Source organism: Macaca fascicularis, chromosome 12 (assembly GCF_037993035.2).
Source record: "Macaca fascicularis isolate 582-1 chromosome 12, T2T-MFA8v1.1".
NCBI lineage: Eukaryota > Metazoa > Chordata > Mammalia > Primates > Cercopithecidae > Macaca > Macaca fascicularis.
This window is the reverse complement of record NC_088386.1, coordinates 21,667,197-21,681,650: the sequence shown is the minus strand read 5'-3', so window position 1 is coordinate 21,681,650 and position 14,454 is coordinate 21,667,197. Positions and strand designations below refer to the sequence as shown.

At 39.8% G+C, this 14,454-nt stretch overlaps 1 protein-coding gene across 1 annotated transcript in view; it reads left to right on the top strand.

Annotated features, from left to right (window-relative positions):
• MCM6 (minichromosome maintenance complex component 6) overlaps nt 1–11,449 on the top strand; it is a 37,421-nt gene extending 25,972 nt beyond the window's left edge. The window contains exons 14-17 of the mRNA XM_045367015.2: nt 3,150–3,285; nt 4,940–5,095; nt 6,642–6,781; nt 10,946–11,449. Coding sequence (XP_045222950.2) covers nt 3,150–3,285; nt 4,940–5,095; nt 6,642–6,781; nt 10,946–11,062 — 549 coding nt within the window. The 3' untranslated portion in view covers nt 11,063–11,449. The remainder of the gene's footprint in view (nt 1–3,149; nt 3,286–4,939; nt 5,096–6,641; nt 6,782–10,945) is intronic.
• Nucleotides 11,450–14,454: the final 3,005 nt, after the last annotated feature.

Here is a 14,454-nt window from a genome sequence, read left to right as displayed (position 1 = left end):
TTTTTAATCTTTGGTATGGGACGTACTAGAATTTGCTGCAAATATATTTTTTTGTAACTGTCGAGTGCTCACAGGACCATGGAATTCTTCCCTTTAAAAAGCTTGTTAAGCATTTGAGTGTAGTTGTTAGACGGAGATGATCACGTCATAGGTTATAGAGTGCATAAAGACATAAGTTACCATTTAATACCTTTCATTCAGGAAAAATGTACTTAGACCCCACAAGGTACTAGTAGGCCTCTGCGCTGGCAATACAGATAAGATAATGTAGCCCCTGGCCTCAGAGGAACTCTCCTCCTTAGGTTGCATTTGTATAATGTTTGATTTTTAGATTGTTCTTTGAGCTCTGCGTTCCACGAGGATAGGTCAGTGGGTATTAATGGGGTAAAAGGGGAGTAGTACGAAAGGGCAATCAAGCGTCCCATCTTCACTTCAACCAAAGCAGCCCTGCTTTTTCCGAGTTTTATTAATAGGTTTGGTGTAAGGTTTTCTTTGAAAAGGGGGTTTGGCTTTTTTTTTTTTTTTACAGTATGATGAGTTTTTTCACATACATCCTTATGAATACGCAGCTCAAGATCCAAAACATTTCCATAATTTCAGAAAGTTCCCCCTGCCTCTTTTCAGTCTTAGCCCTCTTCCCCTGAAGTAACCACTGTTCTGACTTCAATCACTACTTTTATCCCACAGGTTAATTTTTTGACATTTTTCCCCTAAATTTTCAAATTCTTTGATATGGTATTTTACTGTTGACGAAGTACTTTCACACTAAGTTATTTAATATTTTTGATTCACCTAATATTTAGGGAACACCTGTAGGGGACAAAAAATGAATGAGAGCCCCTGCCTTCCATTGCTTCTAATCTGGTGGAAAGGAGACATGTATTTAGTTAAGCATGTAAAAAATAAGAGAGAGTGGGTGATCAAATAATCTATATACCAAATCCCCATGACACACAGTTTACCTATGTAACAAACCTGTGTGTGTACTCCCGAACCTAAAATAAAGGTTGGAAAGAAAAAAAAAAAAACAATGAGAGGGAGAATATAATAGAGCATCACAAGCAGAGTACTGAGATGAATTACTTTAGGAGGAAGAGGACTCAGGGAGGGGCCGACATTTAAACCCAGTTACTGAAGGGTGTGCAGAATTTGGGTAGGCCAGATACCCTGGGACAAGGTCCTTCTAAAACCATGCTAACATTTGTACTTTTTTTTTCATTGTGATAGATCCTGAAATGAGTTTCATGAAACTGATATGTGTCTTAGGGCAGTCTCTAATTTATTTTTATTTTGTTCTATTTTTAAAAATTAGTCTTTAAATAGATAGCAAATTCACATGATATTAAAATATATGCACATAAATTATACACACAAACATATTTTCTGAATGAAATTTAGTATCTTTGCATATATTTAAGAGCTATTTCTGTCTCTTTATATGTTCATAATCTTTATCCATTAAAAAAACTATTTTGTTAGAAAGGCCTTTCTCTAAGATTATAAAAAAAATCTCCCATTATTTTCCTAGCTAGTTTTCTAGTTGTTCCATCACCATTTATTGAAAAATCCATCTTTTTAACACTGGTTCGGCATGCCTTAATTATATATTCTTGTGTGTGTTAGGATTTTCTTTTGGACTTTCTATTCTGTTTCATTGAGTCTTATCAGCTCCTCTTACATTGGTACCATGATGTTTTAATCTATGGGACTTTGTAGTTTAAATGTAGGGCTAGTTCCAGCGCATTGTTCTCTTTCAGCTGTTAGGAACTTAGAAATCAGCTTGCTCTGTTTTAAAGAAAAACCTGGTATTTTTTATCAGTATAACATTCAATTTATATTAACTTGAAGAATTGAAAACATCTTTATGATTTTTCCTATTCAATAGGATAGCACTTAGAATAGGTTAGGTTGTACTACTATAAAATCTCAGTTGCATAAAACAATTTTTTTGCTTTGCTACACATCCATTAGGTCATCAGGGGACTCACCTTGTCAAGTTACTCAGAGATTCAGGCTGATATAAAGGCTTGATCTTGACATATGCTTTTATGATGACAGAAAGCAGGGAAGAGAAGGTGGTGAGCCACGTGCTTTCTCCACCTTCTATCCAGAAATGGCACATACTCACATTTCATTCGCCAGAGAAATTAACATGGCCACCCTAAGTTCAAGTGGATAGAGAAATGCCTTCCTACCAGGTGCCCAGAATGAGAAGAGCAAACATTTGTGAACAGTTCTGATTACCACAAATACCACAAATACCTTTCCACTTAAGTCTTTTGTTTCACTCAATAGTGTTTTAAACTTTTCTTCATATGTTTTTTGACATTTCTTATTGAATTTATTTCTTGATATTTTATCATTTTTGTTGGTACTGGAAGTAGGCTTTTTTTCCATTTCATTTTCTGTCCGGTTTCATTGCTGGTTGTTTTTTTGGTTTTTGTTTTGTTTTTGAGATGGAGTCTCGCTCTGTCGCCCAGGCTGAAGTGCAGTGACGCAATCTCGTCTCAGTGCAACCTCTGCCTCCCAGGTTCAAGTGATTCTTCTGTCTCAACCTCCCAAGTAGCTGGGATTACAGGCATGCGCCACCATGCCCAGCTAATATTTTGTATTTTTAGTAGAGATGGGGTTTCTTCATGTTGGTCAGGCTTGTTCTCTAATTCCCAACCTCAAGTGATCTGCCTGCCTCTGCCTCCCAAAGTGCTGGGATTATAGACGTGAGCCACGATACCTGGCCTAGTTCTTATGCGATGTATATGTCTTTGGGTTCATATGATACGTATATATGTTTGTATTTCTACAAGTATATACTTAGGAGTGCAATTGTTGGGTCATAGGTTAATGCATGTTTTTCTGCCAAACAGTTGTGTCAATTTCTGTTTTCACCTGCTGTAAATGAGAGTTGTTCTACCTTCTTGTCAACACTTGATATTGTCAGTCATTTTAGCCATTCTGGTGAATTTATAGTGCTGTCTCTGTGTATGTAAGAGAGAGAATGAGAGAGGGTGTTTGTGAGAAAATCAAAGCAACACTGAGAGTGTGTGTGTTTGTGAGAAAACCAAAATACATACTACTGTGATTTCATTGGGAGAAAATCTGTTTGGTATATCAAGAAAAGTAACTGAATTACTTCATCATTATTGGTTTAGGTCCAACCTAAACATGTGAAGGAAGCTTTCCGGTTACTGAATAAATCAATCATCCGTGTGGAAACACCTGATGTCAATCTAGATCAAGAGGAAGAGATCCAGATGGAGGTAGATGAGGGTGCTGGTGGCATCAATGGTGAGATACTTGTTCATATGACTGTTTTGGAGTTAGGGACCAAAACATTTTCTGAGATGTCATGTGGTAGAAGTACACCTGCTGATGGTTAATGAAATCTATGGTAGCAAAAAGGAAAAAGCAGATACTGAATTCTATTAACTGTTTATAAGTTAAAATGAAATTAAATAGTTGATATATATATACTTGGCCGGTGCGGTGGCTCTCACCTATAATCCCAGCACTTTGGGAGGCTGAGGCAGGCGGATCACAGGGTCAGGAGTTTGAGAACACCCTGGCCAATATGGTGAAACCCCGTCTCTACTAAAAATGCAAAAATTAGCTGGGCGTGGTAGAGACTGCCTGTAGTCCCAGCTACTCGGGAAGTTGAGGCAGGAGAATCTCTTGAACCCGGGAGGCGGAGGTTGCAGTGAGCTGAGACCGCGCCACTGCACTCCAGTCTGGGTGACCGAGCGAGACTCTGTCTCAAAATATATATATGTATTTGAGAGACTAAAATAAAAGGCACCAAAATGGTGATAATAGACATAAATCCCTTCGGTTTTACCCTAATTTGTATTGTTGTTTAGCTTCTGAATTTAAAACATGGTTTAAATCACATTAGAACAGAAAAATACTAGAAATTTTATTTATTTTGAGATGGAGTCTCATTCTGTCACCCAGGCTGGAATGCCTTGGCACACTCGTGGCACTGCAGCCTTAACTTCCTGGGCTCAAGCAGTCCTTCTCCCTCAGCCCCTCTAATAGCTGGGACTATATGCCCATGCCACCACTCCTGGCTAATTTTTTGAAAATTTTTTGTAGAAACAGGATCTCGCCATATTGCCCAGGCTGGTAGAATTTTTTATTTTGTATACAGTACTGCAAGTGGACTTTCAGATTGTGAAATCTTTATATCTCTGATCCCTCACATTCCTCCCGTTAGTTTTTGTCTTTACTAGTAGAGTTTATACATTTGCTTCTAATTTATTTGAAAATTATTATATTATCTGTATAACTGTATGCTTGGTTTATTTTTGTTTTTTTGTTTTTTTTTTTTTTGAGACGGAGTTTTGCTTTTGTTGCCCAGGCTGGAGTACAATGGTGCAGTCTCATCTCACTGCAACTTTTGCCTCCCGTGTTCAATCTATTCTCCTGCCTCAGCCTTCTGAGTAGCTGGGATTACAGGCACCCACCACCACACCCAGCAAATTTTTGTATTTTTAGTATAGACAGGATTTCACCATGTTGGCTAGGCTGGTCTCAAACTCCTGACCTCAGGTGGTCTGCCCGCCTTGGCCTCACAAAGTCCTGGGATTACAGGCGTGAGCCACTGCAACTAGCCAGTTTATTTCATTTTTCATTTTTATTTTTTGACAGAGGAGATCATGTGGGAATGTATGCTTGTTTTAAAATTAGTATTAAGGCTGGGTGTGGTGGCCCACGCCTGTAATCCCGGCACTTTGGGAGACCAAGGCAGGAGGATCACTTGAACGCAGTAGTTTGAGACCAGCCTGGGCAACATAGCAAGACCCTGTCTCTAAAACAAACAAAATAATAATAATTTTTAAAAGTGAAAAAATCAGTATTAAATATAAGTAGTATATTTGTAAATGCTTGACAAGCAGATGTTAGGGGCACAAAAATAGATTCAGGTGGTCAATTTCTCACTTAGGTCATGCTGACAGTCCTGCTCCTGTGAATGGGATCAACGGCTACAGTGAAGACATAAATCAAGAGTCTGCTCCCAAAGCCTCCTTAAGGCTGGGCTTCTCTGAGTACTGCCGAATCTCTAACCTTATTGTGCTTCACCTCAGAAAGGTGGAAGAAGGTGAGGCTTACCTGGTACTACTTACATGCTCGGTCACTTCTGTAAGCTCTGTTCACATAGGCCACTTGTGATTGCCAAACTTCGTGTTGTTCTGTTGGAAGAAAGGATAAGTTGTTAGATAAACTCACTTTAGCAAAGTAAATTTGTGGAATATCAGCATACCTGCCAGCCTGCACATTTCTTCACAAGCTTATTGTCAGGCAGAGGTTTGTAGGTCCTTCTTTTTAACATTCTAAGCCTATTTTAATAACTTTGGGACCCGATAACATATGAAGCAGAACATACAAATGTTTTTACAAATGCAAAATTACTATTCCCTTACAATGGTCCTGCTTAAAACAGCTGGACCCTTAGGGTATATTTTAACAGTAATGAATTGAACCCAGAAATCTGTACTATCAAAAGGCCATTGTAGACTAGAAATGGAGTAAAATCCTCATCTAGTTATTAGTAAAGTGTGGCATCTGGACACTAGTACGCTTCCTACCCTTAACTGCTTTACCATGCTATTCAAAGTTTCATCACCCTACAGTTAACTACAAAGCGGAAGGAAAAATTATGAATTCAAGATGTTGAACCTAAACTTCTACTTGATAGTTAAGCATCAGATAATTCTTGATTAAAAGCCCCAAGGATGGCTTGTGCTGGCTTCCTGGAATATTTTGTCATCACAGTATTTGCTCTGCTATGAAAGAAGAGAACAAGAGATTGTCGTTTCTGCTCTTGTTCCCTTGGGAACTTTAGACCAGTAAGAGAGAAGGCAACAAAGTGGCCACTAGGACACCTCAGCTTTTGTCCTCATTCCCATCTTGCACAAAATGATTTGGAAACTCAAGGTGTTCTTGATTCATGTTATATGTCATTATTCTCTTTCTCCCTCATACAGCTAAGTTTTAAACATAGCAGAAGTTGAGTTTTATGATAGTTATGTTATCCAGGTCCAAACATTTCCTATGTGTTGACAGTTCTACCAGGACTTTCTAAAAGTCTGGTAGACATTGGACTTGTTAAAAGAAGCAGGCAGTTCAGTTAGTAAGATGAACCTTGCTAAAATAAACAGGTAATTTTTTATTTTGAGTGAATACTCATAAATTTTACTTAAACTCCAGTTCCATAAAGCCTTACCCTTTCTACAGAGGAAAAGTTGTTGTATATCAGAATTTTTGCTTGCTATTGCTTCATTCCTAATTTATGGTTTTAGTTTCTGTTGGCAAACATTCTCAGAGGTGGTAAAGCATAAGAAGATGAAGAAAAGACCTTCATACTTTGAAATCTTAATAGCTTTAAGAAACGTATTTCTTATAATCTATTTTATTAGGTTTCTCTCCTTATGGATAAAGGAAGGCATGCTTTAATACAAGTGATAAGACTTGTTATTTCAGGCTTATGCTAGAACATTGCGGACCTTATGTCAGCAGATGTACTTTCGGACAGCTTGATGTTTATCTAATCTGTGCATTACCTTGTTGTGTATGTGGCAGAAATTTAACCAAGCACTGACAGTACAATTTGCTAGGTTAATTTAAATGTGTTTTTTTTGTTGCAGAAGAGGACGAGTCAGCATTAAAGAGGAGCGAGCTTGTTAACTGGTACTTGAAGGAAATCGAATCAGAGATAGACTCTGAAGAAGAACTTATAAATAAAAAAAGAATCATAGAGAAAGTTATTCATCGACTCACACACTATGTAGGTGCAGAAGTGCGCTTGTTCTGGTATCAGGGAGGGAGGAAGTTCATGCCCTGTATCTGCAGGTTCACTAGTGAAATTTTTTTTGACCTTTGTTTGTTTTGAATCATTGGAGTATAGTCAGAAGTATGAGTTGTAAAATAAGGGAGAATTAGCAGCAGGTAAATGACTTATTTCCTCTGCTGAAACAAGCAGAATTTCGGTTAAGTCTCAGAAGGTGGGATTGAGGTCTTACTAGTTAGGTGTTTTAAGCTTCTGTTTCCCACCCTCCTATTTGCCCTTGGTCGTACTGCTGTCACCTACTCCCTATGTTTCATTTTCCTCACATTCTTAGTTCCCACCTTACCCAACCCAATAGTAAATCTTCTGTCTTGCTTGTTTGGTGAAACCTCAAACTTGGTTAAATATAACTTTTTTTTTCTTGTATCCTTTTCTGAGCAGCTGAAATTATCTGGAGAAAAGCATACAATTGTGAGCCCAGTCTTATTTAAATTGATGACCAGAAGTCTCAAGTGGATAGTTCTTATTGTCTCATTAACCTCATGACAGCACTGCCCAGTGCAATTCCTTTTCCCTGGTCAGCTCTTTGCCTCACTCTCTCACAGGACCATTGCATGCCTTCTCTCCACTCCTGTCAGCTGGCCATTCGCAGTACTCAGCCTGTCCACAGCTTTGTCACAGTTGATCACTCCTAGAAATACTGTCTTCTTAACTTGGTTCTGAGTCACTATATCTTCCTGGGGCTTCTTTCTCACTGGTTATTCTCTCTTAGTCTCTTTCCCTGAATCTATCTTTTTTTTGAGACGGAGTTTCGCTCTTGTTGCCCGGACTGGAGTGCAATGGCACAGCTCACAGCAGCCTCCGCCTCCCGGGTTCAAGTGATTCTCCTGTCTCATCCTCCCAAGTAGCTAGGATTACAGGAGCCTGCCACCATGCCCAGCTAATTTTTGTTTTTGTTTTCAGTAGAGACAGAGTTTTGCCATGTTGGCCAGGCTGATATAGAACTCCTAACCTCAGGCGATACACCCACCTTGGCCTCCCAAACTGCTGGGATTAGAGGTGTGAGCTACCGTGCCTGGCCTGAATCTTCTTACTTTACTCGCAGATTGCTTACATTCATTACCTAAGTGATCTCATTTGGTTTTATGAATTTACCCATCTACTGATGACTTCCACATTTATGTCACCAGCTCTCACCACTCCTGTAAACTCCAGATGTGTAGAGCTGGTTGCCTACTGAGAGCGCTGATAACAGGCATCTCGTGCTTAATGTGTTCAAAAACAGAGTTGTTCTTACTCAATTGCTATAGGCCAAACGCTTTGAAATTGTCTTTGACTCCTTGATTCCACTCTCGTCTCACAACTCCTCTTCAGCAGCAAATCCTCTGACCCCTACCTTCCATGTGTGTATATTTTCTGTTCTCTTTTTGCTGCCTTCACCAGCCCACCCAAGCCACCAGGCATGGACTGTTGCAGGAGCCTCATAATTGTCCCTTTTTTTGTATTAGCGTCTTGCTTAGCAGCCAGATAAGTCTTTTTAAAATATAAATCAGATTATTTTACTGCCCTCCCTTCCAGTGCTTCTCTCATATAAGAATGAAATTCAGCCTCCTTGTCATGGCCTGCAGAACTATATACAATGTAACCCCGTCCCCTCATTCACCTCATTTCACAGCAGTCTTCCCCTTGCCCATTCCACCCCAGTGACAGTGGCCTTGTTCCCTAGACACACCAAATATGAGGGCCTTTGCACTCACCCTTTGTTTTTTTCCCTAGATACCCTCCTCCTCTCCTGTGTCTGCTCAAATGTTACCTCTTCAAAGAAGCCTTTCTTGCTAGCCTGCCAAAATAATAGCCTTCTGCTCTTGCTGTCACCCTGCCTTGTATTTCTTCATAATGTTTAACATGGCCCAGCAGTATATTCTTTATTTAAGTGGTTAGTTTGTCTCTCTTATAGAGTATAAGCTCTGTGAGGGTAGAGACTTTGCCCCAGGAGCTACAGTGGTGCCTGGCACATAGCAGGATCAAATATATGTTGAATGATTAAATTTTCCTATTATGGCCGGGCGCGATGGCTCAAGCCTGTAATCCCAGCACTTTGGGAGGCCGAGACAGGCGGATCACGAGGTCAGGAGATTGAGACTATCCTGGCTAACACGGTGAAACCCCGTCTCTACTAAAAAATACAAAAAACTAGCCGGGCGTGGTGGTGGGCGCCTGTAGTCTCAGCTACTCGGGAGGCTGAGGCAGGAGAATGGCGTAAACCCGGGAGGCGGAGCTTGCAGTGAGCCGAGATCCGGCCACTGCACTCCAGCCTGGGCGACAGAGCAAGACTCCATCTCAAAAAAAAAAAAAAAATTCCTATTATGTGGCAGACATTGAACTGTTGTGCCAATTCACAGTGCTTACTATGTAAATATTACAGAGGTCATGTATTGGGGTTGTGTCTTCTGAAAAACCCTCTTACTGTGAAGGTAGATTAGTGTGTGATTATTGGGGAGTAGGGAGATGTAAGAAAAGCTACTCAGATCAGGGCCTAGAGTTGCTTTCTAGTGGCGGGACATGTCTATGTGCTCCTTGGGATCAGCGTAAAGTAAAACGACCCAGGCAAGGAATCTACTTCAGGACTTTGGAACATATTGTGAAGCTAACTGATCTAAACTTGAATTACTTACTTACTTATTTATTTATTTGAAACAAAGTCTTGCTCTGTTGCCCAGACTGGAGTGCAGTAGCAGGATCTCAGCTCGCCGCAACCTCCGCCTTCTGGGTTCAAGTGACTCTCTTTTTTTTTTTTTGAAACGGAGTCTCGCTCTGTCGCCCAGGCTGGAGTGCAGTGGCCGGATCTCAGCTCACTGCAAGCTCCGCCTTCCTGGTTTACACCATTCTCCTGCCTCAGCCTCCCGAGTAGCAGGACTACAGGCGCCTGCCACCTCGTCTGGCTAGTTTTTTTTTGTTGTTGTTGTATTTTTTAGTAGAGACGGGGGTTTCACTGTGTTAGCCAGGATGGTCTCGATCTCCTGACCTCATGATCCGCCCGTCTCGGCCTCCCAAAGTGCTGGGATTACAGGCTTGAGCCACCGTGCCTGGTCTCAAGTGACTCTCTTATCTCAGCCTCCAGAGTAGCTGGGGTTACAGGCGCCCGCCACCACACCCAGCTAATTTTTGTATTTTTAGTAGAGATGGTGTTTCACCATGTAGGCCATGCTAGTCTCAAACTCCTGACCTCAGGTGATCCACCCGCCTCAGCCTCCCAAAGTGCTGGGATTACAGGCGTGAGCTGCTGCGCCTGGCCTGGATTACCTTTTAAAATTTGGCTTACCACCTGAACTAATTTGCTACAGAAAACTAGAGAGCTTATACTGTTCTGATCAGATATGCTTCCTGTGAAGGTATGTTAACACATAGAGTGAGTGCTTGGAAGTGTCCAGTCCAACTTCAGGAGTAGATTTGAAAGGGCAATTTTTAAAAAAGTGTTCAGTCCCCCTTAGTGGCATCAGCCTTTATACTGTGGAGCTTTGCCAAACTTCTTAGGATCAAATCACAATTTGCTGAGTTCCTTTCTATAGGCTTGGCTAGGAGCTCTTCTCATTTGTGGACATTTTTGACTGACCTATAATTATATCATGGGCTTAAAATCTGTCATCAAGATTTTAAGCTAGATGGCATGTTCTACCTTTTTTTTATTAGTTCAGAGTGAAAAATTTTTCAGATGAATTTTCTTCATAGATTGTTCTCCTAACTCTATGAAATGGTGGTATATGAAGAAGTTCAGTGGTCAGTAATTAAAAATTGCTGAACGATATTAAGTATGAAACAGACTTCCAGTTAATTAGAAGATTTTGCAGAATTGTTTAACCTTAAAATTCAAGCATTGCTTCCTTTTTTGAAGTTATATTTACAAGCATTTGATGTAATATATTTAAGTATTTCTTAATTTTCCACAAGGGGTTTATGGTATGAAAAGGTCAGCATCCTACTAGAAATAGGGTTTAGCAGAGCACTGATAGTGATTTTTGAAGTGTGGTCCTTTTCCTAAGAGTTTCTAGTTGGGAAATGAAAGAAAATGTTGATAGCAAACACTCAGAAGAAGGGTCAAGTCTTATATCTGGACATTGGTATAATACTGCTTGAAACCTGAGGACAAATATTTGTGTTTCACAGGATCATGTTCTCATTGAGCTCACCCAGGCTGGATTGAAAGGCTCCACAGAGGGAAGTGAGAGCTATGAAGAAGACCCCTACTTGGTAGTTAACCCTAACTACTTGCTCGAAGATTGAGATAGTGAAAGTAACTGAACAGAGCTGAGGAACTGTGGCACACCACCTCGTGGCCTGGAGCCTGGCTGGAACTCTGCTAGGGACGGAAATGTTTCTGGAAGTGATGCTTCAAGATTTGTTTTCAGAAACAAGAATTGAGTTGATGGTCCTGTGTGTCACATTCATCACAGGTTTTATACCAACACAGGCTTCAGCACTTGGGTGTGTTTCCTGTCCCAGTGAAGTTGGAACCAAATAATGTGTGGTCTCTATAACCAATACCTTTGTTTTCATGTGTAAGAAAAGTCCCACTACTTTGAAGGTATGTGCTGTCTTATTGAGCAAATAACTTTTTTTCAATTGCCAGCTACTGCTTTTATTCTTCAAAATAAAATAACTTGTTCTAAAGTTGTCCATTGGATTTCCTTCTACTGTACCCTGATTATTGCTTCCATCTACTTGTGAATGTGAGTCTTTCCCTTTTTGCTTAATCTGGAGTGAAGGGGTAGAACTGTGGCATTATGGATTAGGTTTCTATGAGAAGGAGTCATTAGAGAATTCATGAAAGCTAGAGGCCTTGGAGATGACTTTCCAAGGTTAATTCCAATTTTTTTTTTAAGTTTATAAAAATTAAAAGTTTATTGTACTTTTTAAAATTACTGTTTAATTTATTTTACTTCTGTGTCCTAAGGGTAATTTCTCAGGATTGTTTTCAAATTGATTTTTTAGGGGAAGTAGGTCATTTGCTATATTATAAGCTATCCTCAAATTTTATGGTCTTCCAGGAAACGTTATTACCATTTATGATACTAACAGTTCCTGAGACTTAGCTATGATCAGTATGTTCATGAGATGGAGCAGTTCCTGTGTTGCAGCTTTTAACAACAGATGGCATATCTGGGACCTGCAGGGCCAATTAGGGAAATGTAGTAGTTCCATGTTCTATATGGTGAGCTTATAAATAGTAACTTCACTTTCTGCTGACTTGAAAAGGATGGGGTGAGATGAGGGGGCCTGGAAATGGATAGAGAATTTACATAGCAGATGCAGGGTATAAGCTGTCAAGGATGTTTTTAATGAGGGTGGGAGGGCCCTTGACACTGTGATGAGGAACCTCTGGGGTGCAGGATCTCAGACTTCCTGTTGGGGGAGTGATAATGGTACTAGCATAGCACAAACACCAGGCGGGACATTGTAGTGAAAATTTAGGAGACAGCAAGAAAGAACCCTCTCCCACTTGTATTAGGAAGAGCATCTCCCTGCACTGACTTCATAAGGAAAATGGGGTGCAGAGATCTTAAAACATTATGATTGGAACTTGAACTTTAATTTGACTATTTACTAAAGGAAATTTTACGTCCAGGAAAGGTACATTCATTTTTGGCAAATGCGTCCACTCCCAGTCCTGCCCTTAATGAGAGTGGGGGCTCCAGAACAAGGTGAGATAATTACTGCATATCCCCTTTTCCCACATCTGAGTATGTGTCCTTATGTTTCCACACATTCAGTTTCTCCATGTGGTACTTGTCAGGGAGGTGAGGTGGTTAATGGATAATGGATCATATATGAGACCTTTGTGAAGAAAATTAGACAAATATTTAAGATAAGTGGATAGACATTATAGAATGGAAAGATTTGAATGCCATAAATTGTCAACTGATATATTAATACATTTTTAACCAAATCCCAACAGACACCCATCAATAAGGAAATTATTACATAAGCTGTGGTACAGCTACACTGTGAGATACCCACAGACAAAATTGAGGTAGACCTAGATGTTTTGAAATTGAAGTATCTCTAGGACATATGGGAAAGAAAATGTGCAAATACAGTCAAGACGATTCTGGGGAAAAGGGTGATAGAAGAGGCCTTGCCCTATCTGAAAGCAAAAAGTACTGCACAAGTGTAGAAATTAAGATCAGTAACGACTGGCACGTGAACAGATAAATCAGTTGCAACAGTAAAAAGTCCAGAAACATCTATGCACATATAGGTTTTTCGTTTGATAAGGTGACATTTCAAATATTAGAGGAAGGGTAGCCTATTCAGTGTTAGAAATTAGCCTGCCACACAGCATACCCAAGTTAAAATTCAAGATGCGTTAAGAGATTTAAAGATAAAAGGTGAGTACGCACATATAGTTAGATATTTAATAGCAGATATAAGTGCTAATGTTTGATAGCATAATAGGGTGACTAGTTAGCAACAACGTGTCGTATATTTCAAAGTAACTGGAAGAGAGAACTTGAAATGTTTCCAGCACACAGAAATGAAAAATATTCAAGGTGATGGGTACCCGAAATATGCTGACTTGATCATTACGCATTCTGTGCACACAAAATAACGCATGTACCCCATAAATACGTAAAATGTGTCAATTTTTAAAAGGGAATTTGAAAAACAACTGAAGGAAGTCAATCACGTTTTCCATGAACTTCCTCCCTCCCTCTTTTCTGCCACTCCAAAGCTGTGTGGGCCTACTGTGCGAGAGTCTTAATCCTGCCAAATACAAAGCAGCATATTTGTTACTGAAAAAAATGTTCTTCCGTAGGATTACCATTTTGTATCTATATTTTGAAAACAAGTTGTTAGAAATGTTTTATAATGTCATTAGTGTCAGGAACTGGCATTTTAAGAATTGTGCCTGTGATGAAGATCCATTAAATCACAAAGTATGTTAAAGGTCACAAAAGCAAAATACTGTCTAAGGCTAAGGCCCACATGGGACAGTCTAATACCCATGAGTACTCTACTTGTCTTGATGTCTGAGCTTTGCAGTGCAATGTGAATTTGAGCAGCCACAAATCTATTAGTAGAAAGCAAGACAGATTAATATAGGTTAAAACAATGGTGTGAACACATTTCTCCCAATAATTATCTCTTTTCCTGGGATCAACTTGTATGAAACCTTGTCAAAATGTACTCCACAAGTATGTACAATTATTATGTATTTTAAAAATAAAAACAAATGACAAATATTGAAAACAAGAACGAATACTCAAGTAGATTTGTCACAGGATTTTTATAAAAAGATGGTACCAGGTAATACATCTTTAAAGAGTATAGGCTGCTCTGCCAACGTAGTAACCACTTTTTATTCCTTTACTTTCACTTAATAGGCTTGCTTTCACTTAAGAAAAAAAAAGCAAGGCACAGTGGCTCACACCTGTAATCCCAGCACTTTGGGAGGCCGAGGTAGGTAGATCACATGAGGTCAGGAGTTCGAGACAAGCCTGGCCAACATGGACAAAACCCATCTCTACTAAAAATACAAAAATTAGCCAGGCATGGTGGCGGGGTGCCTATAATTCCAGCTACTCGGGAGGTTGGGGCAGGAGAATTGCTTAAACCCAAGAGGTGGAGGTTGCAGTGAGCTGAGATCATGCCACTGTACTCCAGCTTGGGTGGCA